The sequence below is a fragment of the Tricharina praecox genome (genome assembly GCF_024521635.1).
Source record: "Tricharina praecox strain CBS 144465 chromosome Unknown BZA05scaffold_15, whole genome shotgun sequence".
NCBI classification, from domain to species: domain Eukaryota; kingdom Fungi; phylum Ascomycota; class Pezizomycetes; order Pezizales; family Pyronemataceae; genus Tricharina; species Tricharina praecox.
The window spans coordinates 567,376-585,462 of record NW_026250417.1 but is presented as its reverse complement, the minus strand read 5'-3'; the positions used below and the strand labels follow the sequence as shown (position 1 = coordinate 585,462).

General features: G+C 54.5%; 7 protein-coding genes across 7 annotated transcripts; 2 read left to right on the top strand and 5 right to left on the bottom strand.

Annotated features, from left to right (window-relative positions):
* Nucleotides 1-5,356: 5,356 nt before the first annotated feature.
* Nucleotides 5,357-7,265, bottom strand: BZA05DRAFT_338639 (amino acid permease/ SLC12A domain-containing protein; the record flags this gene model as incomplete). Its single annotated transcript, XM_051480898.1, has 3 exons — nt 5,357-6,389; nt 6,466-6,724; nt 6,818-7,265. The coding sequence occupies 3 exons, from the start codon at nt 7,263-7,265 to the stop codon at nt 5,357-5,359; spliced, it is 1,740 nt and encodes a 579-aa protein (XP_051338724.1).
* A 691-nt stretch (nt 7,266-7,956) lies between these two features.
* BZA05DRAFT_68314 (uncharacterized protein) lies at nt 7,957-8,987 on the bottom strand. Its single transcript, XM_051488559.1, has 2 exons — nt 8,961-8,987; nt 7,957-8,894 (listed from the first exon to the last, which is right to left on the bottom strand). Exon 2 carries the CDS (start codon nt 8,828-8,830, stop codon nt 8,126-8,128), a length of 705 nt encoding a protein of 234 aa, XP_051338723.1. The 5' UTR covers nt 8,831-8,894; nt 8,961-8,987; the 3' UTR covers nt 7,957-8,125.
* A 609-nt stretch (nt 8,988-9,596) lies between these two features.
* Nucleotides 9,597-10,372, bottom strand: BZA05DRAFT_400843 (uncharacterized protein). Its single transcript, XM_051483940.1, has one exon. The coding sequence runs from the start codon at nt 10,179-10,181 to the stop codon at nt 9,861-9,863; it is 321 nt and encodes a 106-aa protein (XP_051338722.1). The 5' UTR covers nt 10,182-10,372; the 3' UTR covers nt 9,597-9,860.
* BZA05DRAFT_400841 (uncharacterized protein) lies at nt 10,277-11,577 on the bottom strand. Its single transcript, XM_051483939.1, has 2 exons — nt 10,778-11,577; nt 10,277-10,717 (listed from the first exon to the last, which is right to left on the bottom strand). Exons 1-2 carry the CDS (start codon nt 11,079-11,081, stop codon nt 10,371-10,373), a joined length of 651 nt encoding a protein of 216 aa, XP_051338721.1. The 5' UTR covers nt 11,082-11,577; the 3' UTR covers nt 10,277-10,370.
* On the bottom strand, nt 10,861-11,735 carry BZA05DRAFT_68296 (uncharacterized protein). Its single transcript, XM_051488558.1, has one exon. The coding sequence runs from the start codon at nt 11,670-11,672 to the stop codon at nt 11,160-11,162; it is 513 nt and encodes a 170-aa protein (XP_051338720.1). The 5' UTR covers nt 11,673-11,735; the 3' UTR covers nt 10,861-11,159.
* Nucleotides 11,736-12,961: 1,226 nt separating this feature from the next.
* On the top strand, nt 12,962-14,720 carry BZA05DRAFT_436877 (uncharacterized protein). Its single transcript, XM_051486430.1, has 6 exons — nt 12,962-13,529; nt 13,662-13,759; nt 14,016-14,151; nt 14,181-14,296; nt 14,483-14,534; nt 14,578-14,720. The coding sequence occupies exons 1-6, from the start codon at nt 13,376-13,378 to the stop codon at nt 14,640-14,642; spliced, it is 621 nt and encodes a 206-aa protein (XP_051338719.1). The 5' UTR covers nt 12,962-13,375; the 3' UTR covers nt 14,643-14,720.
* Nucleotides 14,721-15,472: 752 nt separating this feature from the next.
* On the top strand, nt 15,473-16,700 carry BZA05DRAFT_400837 (uncharacterized protein; the record flags this gene model as incomplete). Its single annotated transcript, XM_051483938.1, has 1 exon — nt 15,473-16,700. A coding segment is annotated over one exon (657 nt), but the record flags the coding sequence as incomplete, so codon positions are not given.
* Nucleotides 16,701-18,087: the final 1,387 nt, after the last annotated feature.

The window sequence follows — 18,087 nt, the reverse complement described above, 5'->3', positions numbered from 1 at the left end:
GAAGCCAAGTATTCGGACTTATGGCCGAGTATACTGGACTGCCAAACCCTCTGTTCACCTCCAGTGCCTCCGATAGTCCAGTCGAGTCCATTTTCGACAAAAGTCGGACTGGGCTGAGAGGTTTAGTCCGGCAGGAGGCGTGGACTGGCCTGGACAGTCTGCGCAACAGGTAGGGCTGGACGAACTGCAGTCGACTGGAAGGACTGGTACTTTGAATAGAAAATGTTTGAAATACGTGATGAACATTTTGTAAACGTCTGTAGTACATCTATTGTAGATCCTCCCCGCACTGTGCATTGAGCATAGTCTCCATCCCCTTGATATCGCTCTTTTTAGCAGCTAAAAGACCATCTCATTGCTACCTTTTGGGATATTCTAGGGCCTTCAGTGCGTCGTCACCCATGCTATAGCGACAATGAGAGAGAGAGAGATCTTCCGGTTTTATTTCGCATGCAGCCTATCTAGACTATGGCGAACCCACGACCTCCGTTTCCTGTCCGCCCTGGCCAGGCGAGGTGAAAGACCCGGTACCGACCAGTCCGATGCGGCGCCCCACTTCCCCTGCCCATCCGCCTCGGGCCGACACAAGCAAAAAGTATATTTATTGACAGTAAAGACTGGTATGGGCCCACATGACCGCTCCTCCTGCTGCCCCTCGCCTCTCTCCCCGTCTTCCGCCTTATCCGCTCCAAGAAGATATCACCGCATATCCTCATCTCCTACTTCCTCGCACCGGCCGCAGACACAGTACCCTGCTGGGCACTCTTTCTCTGCCCCGATGCGATGCTTGCCTCCTCCTCATTTTCGTCCAGGTCTGCTAGTGCTTTCCTCCCCACATCCGTCGTTCCCAGAAACTCTAGGATTGCCTCACTACACCGCTCGTCTGCGAACAGCTCCGCTATCGACCATCTCTCTTTCTTTCTCTCCGTTTCCTTCCCGACCTTTGCCCACAAGGCTTTCTGTTGACTTCTCCACCGTGAGCAGTTTTCGAATAGGTGCTCGCGGGACTGTTTGGTAGGCCTGTTGCACCACCAGCAATGGTCATCATCCCGCTTCTTAATCCACTTCCGGTAGGTTGCCGTGATGGCGTGCCCTATCTTCAGCTGGTAGAAGCGGGTGGGCGGCCAGCTTCTTTGGCGCATTTGCTGGGAGCGGATCCGGGGTCTTTTTGGGAGGTTGCTTGGTGTCGTACCGCCGATTTTTTGATCCGGGTCAGTGACCATTGATGCGCCTCTCTCCACTTTTCATCGCTAATCCGCGACAATGAGAGAGCGTGCTTCTATGTAGCCCCACTAAAAACTCGTTCCGGATCTGCTCTCATGACGGGATGCTCAAATATTCGAGCGCCTTTCTGGCGAGATCTGGGCGAATACATCACATGAACCTCGCTGGAAAGATGCCCGTCAGCCACATAGGTAGTTCGACCCAAAAATTTCAGAAAGTGGCAGTCTGTCAGTCGACTGCTGTCGACTGCAGTCCAAGGCGGCAAATCTTTGGGACAGACTGAATTCAAACCGTCCTCCAATTTTATGGATTATTGATGCAGTCCGTCCAGTCCGGACTGGACTATCGGGAGGACTGTTCACCTCACGGTTTTCCGGAAACTGAATTTGTCTCCAAAACTGGAACTGAAAACCGAGGCCATCCAAACGGGCCCTTGTTGGTAAGCAGATACTCTTGAAATATTCGGGTAGACAGATGATGATATCCTATTCGACACTGAAGAAGAACCTATCGTCTACGGCGAAGACCTCTATTTAAAGACTGAGAGGCTACCTAAGGTGGGCCGCCTAACAAAGTTGGCCGCTCATCAGAGTTCGCAGGTGTGGAGCGTTACATCTGTTAGTAAGCGGTTTGTGGGCTAGTGATGGGAGACGAGGAGCGGGACGGAGGACTCTCTTGTTTGCCTTTCATCTGTACCGAGACCAAGATCATCATCATCATCAATCAATCGTTCGCCCACCAAAACCAACTATCCATCTCTCTCTCCCCCCCCCCCCCCCCCCCATCGTCCCCATCTACAAACGGGCTGCTCACCGGGCCCGCTCATCAGAGTTCGCCTGGCCGTCGAGACTCTTCCACGGCCAAACCTTAGTTCGTGCGGAGATCTCCGGGCGACCAAAGTTTGACAGAGACATTTCCAGCACACATGAAAATGATGATGGTCAATCTCGTGTAGAAGGTCGCAGACTCGCAATAGGATAGTAAGTATGTTTCTGATGGCATAAAACGAGTGATATTATGTACCGTGTTCAAAATCTAGAATATACCTAGACTTTCCGATTTCAGCACTTTACCCGTGGCGTGAATGGGGACTGCCAAAGAACCTCCAAGGCGCCGTTGAAAGTTTACTTACAACGTGCCCAAGCGAGTCCATTCACTCAGCCCCAACTCCAACTCCCGCTTCCGTCATCCCACGACTCCCGTCACCCCACGAGGTCCCATTCACACCAGTGACCAACACCAACACCAACACCTGCTCATCCATTCATTCATTCCCCAACCGTCATGTAGAAGGTCGCAATAGGATAGTGAGTAGGTTTCTGTTGGCATAAAACGAGTGATATTATGTACTGTCTGCAAAATCCCGATTTCAGCACATTACCCGTAGAGTGAATGGGGACCGCCAAAGAACTCGAAGACGCCGTTGAAAGTTTATGCCTTAGCTACAACGTGCTCGAACGAGTCCCATTCACTCAGCAGCGCCAACTCGCCTCCCGCCCTCGTCACCCCACGACTCGCGAGGTCCTATTCCACCAACATCAATACCTGCTCGTTCGTTCATTCGTTCCTCAGTCTCACCAATCGGTCTCGTATGTACTCTACATAGGGTAGTCAAAGTACTCCTCTCACCGCATCGAAAGTTGCATTGTATTGTATTGTACATCACGAGAGAAACAAAACTCCCCACGTACATAGTCACCGACCCCTGCGCGTGCGTGCAGGCATGCTCCAAGCGATGCATGCATGCACTCTATATATGCAGAGCACTCTACCATAAGCAGACCGCAGGCACAGGTGCTGCGGTGCAGCAGGCAGGCAGGCAGGCAGCGGCCGCTGCCGACGACAAGGCACTTTACTTTTATGTATGCAGAGTACTCTATCTGCTCGAGAGTGGGGCGTGCGCAGCGGCGCAACATGCCTACTTGGGTTGGGGGACTGAGGATTTGTGCCTTGGGTGTTGCATTCTTTGAATTTTGGTTCCGTGGCGATTCGCAATGATTCACAATGATGGAGAATGGATTTGGAGAATACCCAAGTATGATAACTACCGACCGTGGAGCGGCGTCGCATCGTCCGGAACTGCATTCTGGGCCTCATCACCGTGCGACCGGGCCGAAAGATTCCTCATCACCTATGTTCGAATATCCTCCTGACGGGGAGGAAGAGGAATCCACTCGAAACGAACGACATGAATGGGATTCCCCCAGAATCCCACGGTCGACGGTTTCTGCCTCTGCCTCCATGCGTTATCTACTGCCGGTGATAGGTAGCTCGAGCTGCCCTCTCCTTCCATCCAGGCTTCCACCGTTCCAACTTCCACGCCACAATTTGCCCAACCAACCGACTTCAACTCCAATAAAGCATGTGAACGGGCTTGAATTGGAGACATCCCACTGTATTGCATTGATTTCAGCAGCAACACTCAAAGGTTAAGCCCTCGAGGTTACCAACCTCTCAAAACACCAAACCTCTCAAAACACCAAACCTCTCAAACCACCAACCTCTCAAACCACCAAACCACCAACCCCAAAATCCCCGAATCAAGCAGTGTGCTAAGCTGGGTCGCGACATGGTTGCGACAAAACCCCCCCAACCCAACCCCACCCACCCCAACCTCACTAAAGTAGCTAGTGCTATCATATGCACTAGCTCCCGCTCGCGCGTACGGCGGTGCGGCGCTCCCCGATCGCCATGACATCGGCACTCAGCGGGATTGCTTGCTTACTTGCTTTGCATTGCTTGCTTGCTTTGGGGGCGGTGCCCAATATTTTCCCCATCTTATCAAGGCTCGGGTTCGCCATCCACCCCCAGAAAAATAAGAAAGAAAGAAAGAAGGAAAGCAGGAGGAGGAGGAGGATTCCTGTCCTGTGTGGTCGCAAAAGCAATAAGGCAGCTGGCGTCATGGCTGATCTCGTGCATCCATCGGCCCATCGGAAGGGCGGATGGCGGAAAAACCTCCGGCTGTGCGATGCGCGATCTTGTCTTTCTGTCGGTCGGCGATATGATACCGGTATGGAAGCCATACCATCCCACCTTGACTCCTGGAGCACCGGTATCATGATAGAGTGGTAGAGTACGGTAGAGTACGGTAGAGTAGAGTACCCGCGCCGCCGCCACCACACAACTAAATACCTGCGCACCTCGATCAAGCTTCAGCAGCAAAGCAACGCGAAGCACAAGATGTGGATGTATGACGTAGCCGCCCCGTAGCGATCTCGTAGCCATCTTGTAACCATATTGCAGTCACCTCGCCCGCGTGAACCCACAACCTCTCCCCCCATCCTCCCCCACAACCCCTTCACCCCCTCCACAACCACCACCAACCCCCCAAAGAACCAAGAACAAACAAATGGCAACCAACTCCGCCTCCTCCAACCCAATCGGCGTGCGCACGGGGGCAGTGACCGATTCCGCGCCGGCCGTGAGCGCGTCCATACGCTCCGAGATCAAGAGTGCCGCCGCCGCCGAGATCGTAGCGTCACATCGGCTGCCATCCGGCAGCGGCGCAGGCGGGGGGAAAGAAGATGGTGGGGCGCAGAAAGGTATGTTCGGCTCCGTGTGTAGAGAGTGGATGGCTGCTGACTGTGATTGGTTAAAGCGGGGAGCGGTGTTGGTGATGAGGTTGATGAGAGGACGAAGTAGGTTGTGGAGGATGCTTCCTACATAGCAGTCCGTGGGCGTAGTTGAGTGGATAGAATTCATGTGAACACTGGGCACTGGGCACGGCCACAAATCTTAAAGATCGAAAATCCAATGGATGGATGGTATTCCGGATCTCAGTCGCTAAAATATACAAATCCCCCGCCCCCTCCCATCATAACTATAAACCGGAAGCCAATCATGGACCCACCAGTCTTTCCTTTCTTTCCTTTCCTGTACTGGAGCCCCTAAAGCCCCGCCCCAAGATGGAACGACATGACTAACAAAAAAAACCTGAAACCCGAAGAAACATCCGCCCGTACTCTTACATATCAGGCGGACGTGAACGTAAACATCACGAAAAACAAACTCGTAGAATTAGAAATGTAAAACACCGTGAGAAGAAAAGTACGCTGCTTCTAACAGAACCATTTGTAACTGCAAATATAAATGTCAGTATCAACTCTTAAAATGGTGCGATGGTGATGGAAACTTACATTTTCTTCCACCTGGGCCAAGTAGCCTGCTCCGCACGCTCCTCAGCCAACAGCGCATCGAGGTTCAATTCCCGTCGGCCGGTGTGGAGATCCATGTCCTTGGAGCGGACGAATGGCGTCTTGTAGTAGATCTTGTACGAGAGGTAGAAAACGATGACGACGGGCACGGCCAGGTAAGCCATGAAGAAGCTCTCGGCATTGGGCTTTCCGCCGATGGGCCACATGGCGGTCCAGAACTGAGCGATGAGGACGAGCACGTTGAAGATGAAGCCGATCCAGGAGCCGACAACACCGGGCTGAGAACGGAAAGCAAGCTCGTCGAGCGTGTGGCCCTGCAGGGCCCAGCCGCGTCGGAAACGGACGTGGGCGAAGCAGATGGAGCCCCAGGTGAAGATACTCGACAGACCCGAGAGGGCCAACATCCAATCGAAGGCGGGACCCTGGACGTCGGGGTTGACCGAGAAGTAACCCAACAGACCGAGAACCGAAGAGAGGGCGATACCGGCCATCGGGCGACCGCTGCGATCGATGTAGGCGAAAATCCTGGGTGCCTGGCCCTGTTCCGCGAGCGCGGCCAAAGTACGCGAAGAGCCGTAGATCGAAGAGTTACCGACCGAGAGCACGGCGATCATGATGACGGCGTTCATGACGGATGGGAGCACGTCGATTCCAGCGTTCTGGATGGCGATGACGAAAGGAGAGGCGGCGGCATTGCTGGAGCCCTCCTGGAGAAGTCTCTCTTCGGTGTAGGGGACGAGAAGACCGACGAGGGTCAAGGAGACGATATAGAAGAGGGTGATCCTCCAGAAAACCTGCTTGATGGCGGTCGGGAGAGACTTGCGGGGATTGGCGGTTTCGGCAGCGGCCAGACCGACCAACTCGGTACCGGCGAAAGAAAAGGCCGCCGTGACGAAGACACCGCATAGCCCTTTGAAGCCATTATTGAACGCGCCGGGGGTGTGCCAATACCGTCCACCGATGTAGCCACCTTCAGGTCCGCCTCCGACGTTCAGGATAATTCCGAGGATGCTATTCACATCGTCGGGTCAGCAAGTGTAGCTTGTGGTTGGTAGAGGTGACCGTAGATATCCCGCCGATTACTCACATGAAGCCAATAACAGCAATGACCTTGACCAGCGAAAACACGAATTCCGCTTCACCGTAGCCCTTGACACCAAACAAGTTGATGATGACGATCAAAAGCCAGAAGATGGTGACCCAGACAGCAGGACTGATGGAGTGGTCCTTGTCCCAATATTGTACGGTGATTGCGGCGGCGACGATCTCCAGTGGAAAGACGACGAGCCATTGCATTGCGTAGCTGTGACGGGTTTCATTGGTTAGCTCGGCATTCCACGTGCAGTCTGACTTTCCGATGCGCATTTGCAAAACAGACAAGGGTCGTGTGTGTGTGTGGGGGGGGGGGGGGGGGGGGGGGGCAACAACTTACTTCCAACCCATAGCAAAGCCCCAAGCAGGATCGATGAACCGAGTGGAATAGGCGGCGAAACTACCGGCGACGGGGAAGATAACAGCGAGCTCGCCCAAGGCGTGAACGGTCGAGTACAACATGAGACCGATCAAGGTGAAGCAGATGAGCAACGACGCGGGACCTCCGCTACTCAGGGCCTTTCCGGAGCCGATGAAGAGACCGGTTCCGATGGAACCACCGATGGCAATCATCTGCAGATGGCGGCCCTTCAGTTTCCTGCTGAGGGGCGAGTCGGCAACGTTGTGCGCCGCCAGTTCGAGGTCGACATGGCCGCCAGCTGCGGCGGCCTTCTGTTCTCGTTGCGTGCGTGCCTGGTGGGGATGTTGTCTAAACGAATCCACGAAGCCGCCGAAGCCGCCTCGCTCGACCGCTGGAGGATCTTCCGAGTACGGGGAAGCCTTTTCTGTCGACATGGCTGATATGTGGTCGCGGGGCCTCCGAGGGGAGTTGTCACGGGCAGGGTTTGCGGACTGCTACACTTCTTGGAGAAGCCCGGGGAACGGAAGCAGTATTCGAAGGGTGGAGGAGTCTTTGTCTGAGGGAACGGTGGACTTGATCGACAAGCAGCTACGGGGCAAGGGGCGGGATGTGTATTTATCTGTTCCAGGAGCCAGAGGAGGCGGGGGACAGGAAGGAAGGAGGGAGGGCCGGAATATCGGAACCAATTACACAGAGATCATAGATAAGTGGGAGGGTGTGAGAGGGTGTGAGGGGCGGGTGTGAGAGGCAGTACCGTGTGCGTAGTACAGTGCAGCAAGGCCCGGGGGGAAGATGGTGGATGGGGGGGGGGGGGGGGGGGGGGGACATGTACGGGAGTGTGTTTGATAGGGATCCTCGAAGCTGCCTCTTTCCGTAGCATCCATCTGGCCTGGGGTTACCTGACGAGGCGTGTGGCAGTCCGACTGTCCCAGCTGCCATTTACCGGCGGTAGCTAGAGTAGGCACATACGCACGCCGTAGAATAGTACGGGCCATGTCCGCGTCCACCATCTCGGCGGTGTTTTTTTCCTTCTTTTCTTCCGGTGTTCGAGAGAACAGAAGGCGCGCAAATGAGCAAGGCGCATTCATCCATTCATTCAGGTATGCGGGATGCGACATGGACATGCGACATGCGAGCAGTTGGAGGAGGCTTGTCGCCGTTGTACTAGTAGCTATATCGAGCAGAGCACTGAATAGAGTAGGGTTTGTATGTAAGTTTGTAGGCATCAGGTGTGTGAATAGGTGGAGGATGCAGAGCATGACGGAAGTCCCTAGGGCAGTTTTTGCGGATGCGACTAGAGTGCAAGGGGGCTAGCAGCAACTGATAGCATGAGCCGCGGTGGACCATCGCTGTGAGCGACTAGCCACAAATCGCAGCAAAACCGTCCGATCGGCCAGGGATCGGGCCTGCAGGCGGCAAGGAAGCATAGAATGCCGCTTCGGAGGCAGCAGGGGATCGCGAGAGCAGGGAGTCGGACTGACCGGTCGCCGGACTGACTGGCTGTGCGAGATGGTGGCGGGTTGGAGTCGATGCTGGTGGCCATGGCCGCGGAGTGGGCGAAGGAAGGCACTGCGGCAGTTGGCGGTTGGCAGTTGGCAGGACCAGGACCCGGGAGAGGGGGGGAGCAGCAGCAGCGCGCGTGGCAGATGGAGACGAGACGAGACGAGACGAGAGGCGGAGAGAGGCGATGAGAGCAGAGGAGAGCCATTTGGATCCATCGTGCATCGGCGTGAAGCGCGCAGGACGGTGACGACTGGTGCGAATCGGACGCCGCAGGGACCGTGCAGCTGAATGGCAGGGAGGCTCTTGAGTCTTGACTCTCGAGTTTCCCCGCAATCCGGCGTTGACGTTCCGCTTCTAGCCTCCGAAGAGAACGATGCCACCAGCGACCAGCCCACGGTCCACCAACCACCGAGAGTCGGAGACAGCCCCTCGAGCGTACAACCGTCACGCCCGGTGTGTGCCGGGCCAACCACAGGCAGCATTCCAGAGGCCGCATTCCAGAGACTGTCACAGACAAAACAATAACAACAAGCGTCTTTGCCGCAAGCGGTAGATGGATACTGTTCGTGAATCATGACTCCGGGCTCATCACCCAAACACACTCCCTCCTTCCATCCGAGGCTCACCAGTAAGGCACTGCACTATCCGACAGGCATCCTTGGAATCATGTGTGTGTGTGGATGTGTGTGTGTCTGGTGCCCGTCCGGAAGGCGCCGCCCATCCCGACTCGCACTCTGCTGGATCGGTGGAATAGAAGATACTCTGGATGCTCTACATACCGTATGTTCGCACACGAGTCTCGTGCGCACGACGCTAGATATCGACAATCGATGTCCCAGGTTGTATGATACCCCCTCTAGATACAGCACCTACCCAGTTGCTCTTCACGCATCGGCGACGGCCACGGCCCCCACCCGCTTCCTTTCGTTCATGCGTCGCCGCTGACATTGGATGGTGGTGTGTAGGTAGATGCCGCCACCACTACCACCACCACCACCATCACCAATCTGTAGGTCGAGAGGGTACTCTCATTCCATCCGGACGGTGGCACAGAGTCGCACCCACGTCGAGTTATCTGGGGATTCCTCTGCGTGATTGCTGGCCCTCGACTTGGGTTAATTTGCCTCACGGATTGCCCGCGCTCTGTGGCTCCCGTTTCGGGCAGTTGGAAGGAGGCCAAGATGTTGCTAGTTTTCGAGGGGTTCCAGATCCCCTCTCCTGCCCCCTCCCCCTTCCTCTCCCCCTTCCCCTCCCACGATGATCACCATCATCATCACCTCTCCTTATTTCTTCCTTCCCTTCCCTCCTCCAGGCTCCTCCCAAATACACGGTTCCGATAAGAAAGCCGCTAGTCAGCCAACTAGTCTAGTTGCCACACCCTGACGATGCAACTAGTGGAGTGGAGCAGCGCGACCGTTGGAACTTGCAATTGCTTGGTCTTCCAGGCTGGGCAAGTGCTTGTGTGCAATCGCTCGAACGCTAGTAACCGATGAGATTAGCTGGATGACATCCATACCCACCGTGCTCTAACTACATATGATAGGTACGTCCTCTGATGAATATCTAGGGTATCGATCGTGAGGGCGAGGACTCTTCCACCAGGTGCTTACCAAAGTACCCAGGCGTGTATGTATCAAGACCACGCGCGCAAGTTGTCCCCGCCTCCTCCTCCTCGTGGCGTGGCGGTTTTCTCTATGCATAGAAGCTGTGTTGATGGCTGGGGATCCAAGAGAAACATCCTTCAGGCACATGCATGCAGGTTCTGCTGCATCATGACGCTCCGTGAAGCAATCGATCGTCCCACCAGTGTCCACCACCGGAAACAAAAACAACAAAAACAAAAACATCACGCTGCACTCCGGAGTCCGAAAAAGTTCGAACACCCCACAATCCCATGTGGAGTGGAGTAGGTAATACACACTGCGTGATATAGGTATTAGGTACTCCACAACTCCACATACATACTCCACAGCTCCACTCCACAACTACACAACTCCACATACATACTCCACAACTCCACTCCACAACTACACAACTCAGGCCCCGACTAACACATACCGTACGAACCTCGAACCGTGGACTAGATGCCTTACGTACAGCATCATACATGCATCCATCCATCCAACATACAGCCTGAGCATGAGCCAATCGACTCCTTCGTCCAGCCCTGTCCTGTCGGGCATGCGTGCTTCAGGCTTCAGGCTTCCCCATTGCCCCGCAAATTTCCTTTCCTTCGGGCGCATGTTACCTAAGATCTTCCACTTCCCCACCACTGAATCTTGTTCCTGCCTAATATGGTCGCGTGTCTGTAAGTGAGCATGTGTGTATGTGTGTTTCCCCGCCTCCTCCGTCGCCGCCGCCGCTGGAATCGCTGGAGTCGCCGCTGGAAATCGTAAGTTGTGGGAACACATACAGAGTTAGGAGTGGATGAGTCCGAACATACTCGGGCGCGCCGAAACAGACTGATGCTGATGCCACGAGATTACGGTTGTGCGCCCTCCCGACTGACCGACCGAAAGCCGGCACCCGCCCGCGCAGAGGTTGAGACTTGAGTGATGTCCCGTGTCCTCGTGTAGAGGGGAGTTTCCGCATATCTGCCGAGGTTCATGGAAGCCACCGTGCTCGTGGGTTGGAGAGGGGGGATGCATATATGTACTGTAGGTAGTCAAGTACCTACACCTGCATAGGCCGTACGCTTCTCCCAGCTCCCCGGTGCGCCGCCGGAGCCTGGTCAGTGGTGATCTCATTCAAGATTCGACCCTGAATATCAAATCCCCAAAAGCAGGAGCATTGTGAGAGTCGCAGAGTGGACTCACGGGTATCTACTACATCGTGTCACCCCACACCGTGACATCCACAGTCCACAGTCTCACGGTCTCACGGTTACAGTCTCCCAAACGAACGGTTACAGACAAACGGTTACAGACGGAAGCCATGGACCATGGTGACGAACGGCATTTGCATTTGCATGTGCATATGCATCTGTATCCTGCGCATGTCCACTGCCTTTGCCACTGCCCAGACGGCTGAGCCCGGGACTCGCAAGGGAAGAAGCAGTGAAGGAAGCAGTGGAACAAAGGCTGGAAGCAGCGAAACACTTGGGAAGTTGGCACCGTGGAGTGAAACCCCACAGAAACAAATTGCCCGAACCAGAAATAAACATGAACCCAAACCCGCACCTGAGCCTGAACCAGAACCAGAACTGAACCTGAACCTGAACCTGAACCTGAACCTGAACCTGAATCTGAACCTAACCCCGAACCTGAACCAAACCTGAACCAAACCAGGTCCCCAACCAACCAAAACCAGAACGTGCCAGTTCCAGTGCAACACAACATCTGATGCTATCTGACGATACCGTGGTTCGACTCCTGTTCGACTCCTTGCGTGTGCCCTCTGAGCGGGCGGCAAACTTTTGTTTTTGTTTTCTCTTTTTTGTTTTTTTTCGGGATGTCCGATCGGAACGGGCGACTCCTGCTCCTGCTCCTGGAATCATCATCCTGCCACCTGGAAATGGAATCATCCTGCTTCGTCGTTGTTGCTTTTTCTGTTTTATTTTTATCTAAAGTAACTATCGGAAGTATTTATCGTACATATCGTACGTAGAGTAGAGTCCGTGCGTCGTGGGTCGTGCGTAGAGTACGACTTGATCGCCGAGAAGAACGCTCCGAGAGTGGGCAGGCCCGTCAGGCTTATCGGGGTTGGCCGGGGGGAGGGGGCGATGGGGGCGATGGGGGCTTGCCGACTCCGACCCCACAGTGCGCCATGGTGGCAAACACTGGCGATTGAGCTGATCGGTCGGGGACCGCGAAAGGGTTTTTTTTTTCTCTTTTGGAAAACGGTCGAGCGGTTTGGATCAGATACCGTAGCTTCTAGGTACTCTACATACCTGGGGCCATCCTGGGCTATCCGGGCAACTCATATGTAGATGATAGATTCACGGATTCACCACCCCCGGCCCCGGGCCCGTCCGTCCGTTCGTCCTGAACGGATGTTTAAAATTCGAACGGAAGCTTGAACAGGAGGCTCGGCGACGTCGCGGGTCGGAGCGATAGGTAACTTGCCTGCCTGTCTGTGGACATACAGTGCTTACGGTGCTTACTGTGTGTACGGTGCTTACTCTACTTACGGCGGCCGGTGGCCAATCGGAGCGTCGCAAGAAATCTGGCACCGACTGGACAGTGGAGGCACCGAAGAGAGGGGAGGGGCTCCGATTATTGCCTTGTATTGGAAAAGTGCGCCTTGGTACCGCTAAACCACAGTAGATCAAGTAGATGGAGTGAGTGCGGGAATGTCATGTGCCCAGTGCCCATCGCCCAGCGACAATCTAAGCGTCAAAATATCTCGATCTGTCAAGTTTCAATGGCCGATCTTTCCAGTACATACGCTGTCCGCGGCCGCCGCCAACAGCCGCCGGTCGCTGGAAAACACAGCACGGCACTCGTGCCCGCCTCGTGCCCACTCCGAGCGTTCCGGCTACCTAGATCCTAGGGTGCCTATCATTACCAGAAGTGGCACGCCGAATTCCGAAGTCCCGAAGTTTCATGCCTACTTAAATTTACAAGTGACTTATGCTTTGCTCCACTCCCGGCACCGCCGGCGGCTTCGTAAAGTCAATTCACGCCCCCCACAGTCCACAGTCCACAGTCCACCACCGTAGGCAGTAGAGTAGTTACTAGAGCATGATTACCTTATGTACCTGCTCTGTTCGAACTTCACAGGCACCAAACAACGGGCCCTGAAAGTTGAGTGAGGAGGGTTAACGCGTGCAGCCGGCCGGCGAGATGTCCGGCAGCAGTCTGGTACTGCACTAGTATCATGCTCTAGCAGTCCCCGCTCCTAAAAAAATGTAGCGTTGAAACCGTTGACTACCGTTAGCACCTACTGCGCACGCTAGGTACACGCCGGTATCGTCAAAACCTCCAAGCCTTCAAGGCCCCAGCGATCCCTCCCAGGGCCCAGGCTTGATCTTTAACCACGGATGGCAGGAACCACGGAACGCCGTGGGTACATACTCTAGTCAGGGTTGCCGACATGTGACATGTCAAAGTTGCTTTCGGTCGGTCGGTCTTATCTGCCGCCGCCGCCGGCCGGCCAGTCAGGCCAGTCGGGTCAATCAGGTCAATCAGGTCAGCGGTGGGCTTCTGTCTGGGTTCTGGAATTCCCTGCCTACTCTGGAGTCTGGCATTGCAGAGGTATGCAGATATCGTGCCGATGCCGCGAACCTACAGGTACCCGGGAGGGAGTCGGGAGGGAGCCGGATTCCTGATACACTCCGGGAGTTTGGGGTCCCAGGAAACCACGTGCCTATATACTGACATCTGTAGTTACGGCTCATCCGAAGTTCGAACGACAAACATCGCACAGTGCACGCCCACTAGATACATACGGCATATACCCACCATACGGTACCCCTCAGGAGGATGTATGTATGCAGGCAGCAGAGCACGTCTCACATCAGCATATGTATTCCACGGATCCACGATGGCCGGATGTGGCTGTCTGTCTGGCTGGCTGGCTGGCTGGGCAGGATAACCACTACTCAAGCTCTATGTAACTATCATACCGGCCGGCGCCGTGCGCGCATAAACGAGAGCGAGCGAGCGAGCGCCGAGCAGGCAAGCGCTCGGGAATAAATGCTTGGAGAAACAGCAGGGGGTGTTTACATACTACTGGTATAGGCACTGCAATCCGTCACGCCAGCAGCCAGCGGCCAGCGGCCAGTGGCCAGCCTCCAGCAGCCAGCCTCCAGCCTCCCTGGTGGCAGGTCGGATCCGATCGAGCACCGTCGGGTCGAGTCGAGTCGAGCGTGCTTGTGTGCGTACTGTCTGTATCTAGATATGCAGATATGCAGATATGTATTTCGCCGATTCAGCGCGGCGAGGTGGAAAAGAACGCAGCCACCCTGACCCTCGCGCTCACGCGTTTCGCCCCCCGATCCCGGACTATTGTCCGCTCATATGTAAGTCATGTCCGAGCCCGTTCCAGACATCAGACATCAGACATCTCCACTCTGCCCTGCCCTGCCCTGCCCTGCCGTGAGTGCGAGTATGTACCGTATGTACCGTATGTGGGCCGCCGCCACAAGACTCTCGAGCCGACGGTGATCTACCTTCCTACCTGCTTGCCTGCTTACTTGCCTGTGTAGGTACTCTACTCTGTCGGCACATGGATACTGCCCAGGGTACGTATGGACGTGCGTATGTGCGTTCCTATGTGTCTGTGTGTGTGTGTGTGTCGCAGAGTGGGGGATCGTCCAACGGTCCAACGGCCGTGAGCGTGAGCACAGTCGGTCGTCGTCGGAATAGACAAGCGCTACTAATCAAGTACTCCATACTAGTTAGTTAGTTAGGACCTACTATCGACAAATTAAACACCGATGCCCGGGGGTGGGGCGGGGGGGAGGGGGGGGACGGGGGAGGGGGGGGGGGGGGAGGGGGGGGGGAGGGGGGTCTCCACCGTCGATAGTTATCTGCTACACTTACCGCGCCGGATTTAGGCTGTGTGAACTCTGAACTGGGAACTTGGAAATTCAAATCGCACGGCCAGGTTAGGTTCTACATACGCCGCGAAACTTCGGGGCACGCGAGCACCACGAAACAAATCAAAGTTGACTAGTCAGGCCTCGCGTGCTTTTCGGTAACTGTATGTATGGCAGGTACTACATAGGCGGAGTGGTTAACTTTTGTATGCGCTCAGTCATGATTTCTCACGCGATAAGCTCGGCCGCCGAGGTCGCGAATTATGATCTGTCCCCACTCCCCAGGCCCTTCGGCCCAGCGGGAACCTGGAAGCTGGAACTTAGAATAAAATATGTGCTCACTTGATATACGCATGGCTACTATAGGTTCTATCCAGCGCATAGCCAATTACATAGGTTACGTGGGTACCTAAAGTAGCTGAAAATCGTTGCTTTTTCCCCATCAAACCGGCGGGGTGGACAAAGATGCCGATTACGGTCCCAATCCTTCTGGAAGGAGGCCGGAAGGGTGGTAGATGCCATCCCAAAAAAAACAAAAAAAAGCAGTTGATATGCATTTCACATGTGCCCTTGCGCGGAATTCCCGCCGGTATCGGCCCACACCCAACACCCCACATCCCACGCGGCTTGAGACACGGCCATAATACACACATACATCTCATACATACATAAATACATGCCACAGGCCAGTGAGGGTGGGGCCACTGGGACAGTGGGGCGGCGATGATCGATCTACTCTACCCTACGGGTTCTGCAGGGCGGAATCCGGACACAGCTCCTACATACTCCACCCTAAGCCCACGCAGCTATGTACGCTCTTCTCGAATCCTACGGGATGTGGCGATATATCTGAGCCACATACACCACCACCACCACCACCACCACCACCACCACGCAGGCGAACATGTGGAATAGTGGAACATGTGGAACAGTGGAACATGTGGAGGCTATACGTTACCTACTGTATAGTATCGGTTCCCCGGTACTAGTACTTTGGAGGGCAGTAGTAAACTACCTACACTACCTAACTACCTACATGTCCACGCAACCATGGACTGAGAGGGGAGGGATTCGCCCATGGGTTCCGGATCCCCCCCCACCCCCCAACCGCGGACATCTAGGTATACATCCTGGACGGATGTGGGGTGACGGATCAATCATCGGAGGCCTTGTGCTGCGTTTCGTTCGTACAGATACTTACGTATGTACGTATGATACTTGGAGCCGATATCCGCTACTGGGCTGGGAGATAGATAGCTCGTCACGAAACGTCACTCTGCTTGGCTCTGTCCAACCCACCCACCCACCGGCCGGAGCAACACGGGAGAAGGGGAGGGATTGTCTACTAGTAGCCGGTACGCCACGAGAGCACTGCAGTACTGCACCTGCATACCCATCTGTATGCTGGTTAGTGGCGGGAAATCGAATCCACTCTGTGGCCCTGGAATCGGATAGGTACCGGACATCTTCCACGTTGTGGATCAGCCTTCGGGCTTCCAGGCCCCCAGGGCGCTGCTCACGCCGGCCGTATGTACAAGTGCTACTATGCTAGACGGGCCGTTACTCGTGCCTACGATAGACATATACGGTATACACAGGACACCACATCCCTCAAGCCACATCGAGATTCGAGACCTCGCCATCGCTGCGACTCTGCGAGCGTCCTTTCTTCTGGTTCTTCCAAGTTCATCTGGTGATATATCCATACCAATAATCCAATCAAGTTTTCGCGTGCCTCGGAGCGCCGACAACTAGAACAGGAGATCGGGTTAGCGATAGTAAAGAGGTTACTTTTCGAGCTCCGTCGAGACTCGAGACTAAGAATAAATACATACGACTTCGCTCCGCAATTCAATTATAATTTCAAGCCTTGCCTTGTTCCATGGTACATACAGCCCTCCCCTACATAGGGTCCCGACGGGCACTTATATCCCAGCCCAGCCCTACCCTACCACGCCCCTCGTAGCCCCCGTAGCCCCCGTAGCCCCCGTAGCCCCCGTAGCCGCCCGAACCATGTCTAGCCCCCGGCGGGCCGTCTTTCCTCACTGACTGCTCGATAGTTAATCCGGCGCTTCGGGTGAGCCAATCGGCCATACAGTTGGGTAATCGGCCTAATCGGCGGATTGGCTTTACATAACCTGGCCGATTTACTTACATCTTGCCCGCCGTCCTCGGTTGGTTATCAGCTGTGGTCCTGTGGAGACGGCTTACATACCGGACGGAACTTCCGCCCGTGGCGGCTAACGGAATCAGAATCAGACGCGGAATCGGACGCGGATGACGACGTGACGTCCCTGGTTCGAAGTTTGGAGTTTCCGATCAGTCGGAAATTCGGAATTCGCTATCTGTTATCAATGTTCAAAGTTCAAACTCGGCCCACTGCTACATACCGTGTTTGGTGTTTGGTGTTGGTTATCCCATCAACCGGAAAGTAGCGCGCTGGAGAAGCCTGGAGTTCCGAAATCACCTCAAGAGTCAAAAGTGCTAGCCTATCCACTGCCAATGCCGAGACACCCATGGTCCACCCAAATTCAACAAGGAAGATTTTGGCCCGCTTGAGGCTGATACTTTCTTTGGATATAGATAATAGATATAACATTTGATCCATTGACTGATGCTGGTTTAAGGTACACTTTCCACCCCAAGGTGCAAATTCACGTGATTTTCAGTGTTCACAGATTTCCACGACGATACTGGCCCACCACCACCACATCATACATGAAATATTGCCCTCAACCCATAGAGTTCATACGATACGATGCAGCCGCTCTTGAAAGTTGAAATTGCTGTGACGTAGCGGCATCCCCCAGACCCTGCGCGATCATTGGGGTTGGGCGCAAATATCGATATTTTCACGTTTCTCAAGATGGGGCTGATTTTTGTCCGGCGGTCTAGGTATGCCATCGAGACTACGGTAGCAAAGAGAGGTTTTATGATATGTAGGCTACCTTCCGGAGTAACATTGAAGGTTTTATGGAACTATCAGCGGTAACTATGGAACAATGAAAATGCGGACATCTAAAAGCATTGAATTTTGCGAAGAATACGAGTGCTGTATAATGAAGGGGGTAAAAAAAAAATGTGGTAGCACTACTACTATAGCACTACAATATCCCGGATTACTGCGTGTCTGGCCGAGATATGGTACCGCTATGCAGGCGCTATGACAGAGATAATCCGATACGTAGGTTTTGACTATGTATTGCAGGTGTACTATACATCAGGGAGAAATGGTATCAGAGAAAGTGCAACGTATTATTGAAGGATATACG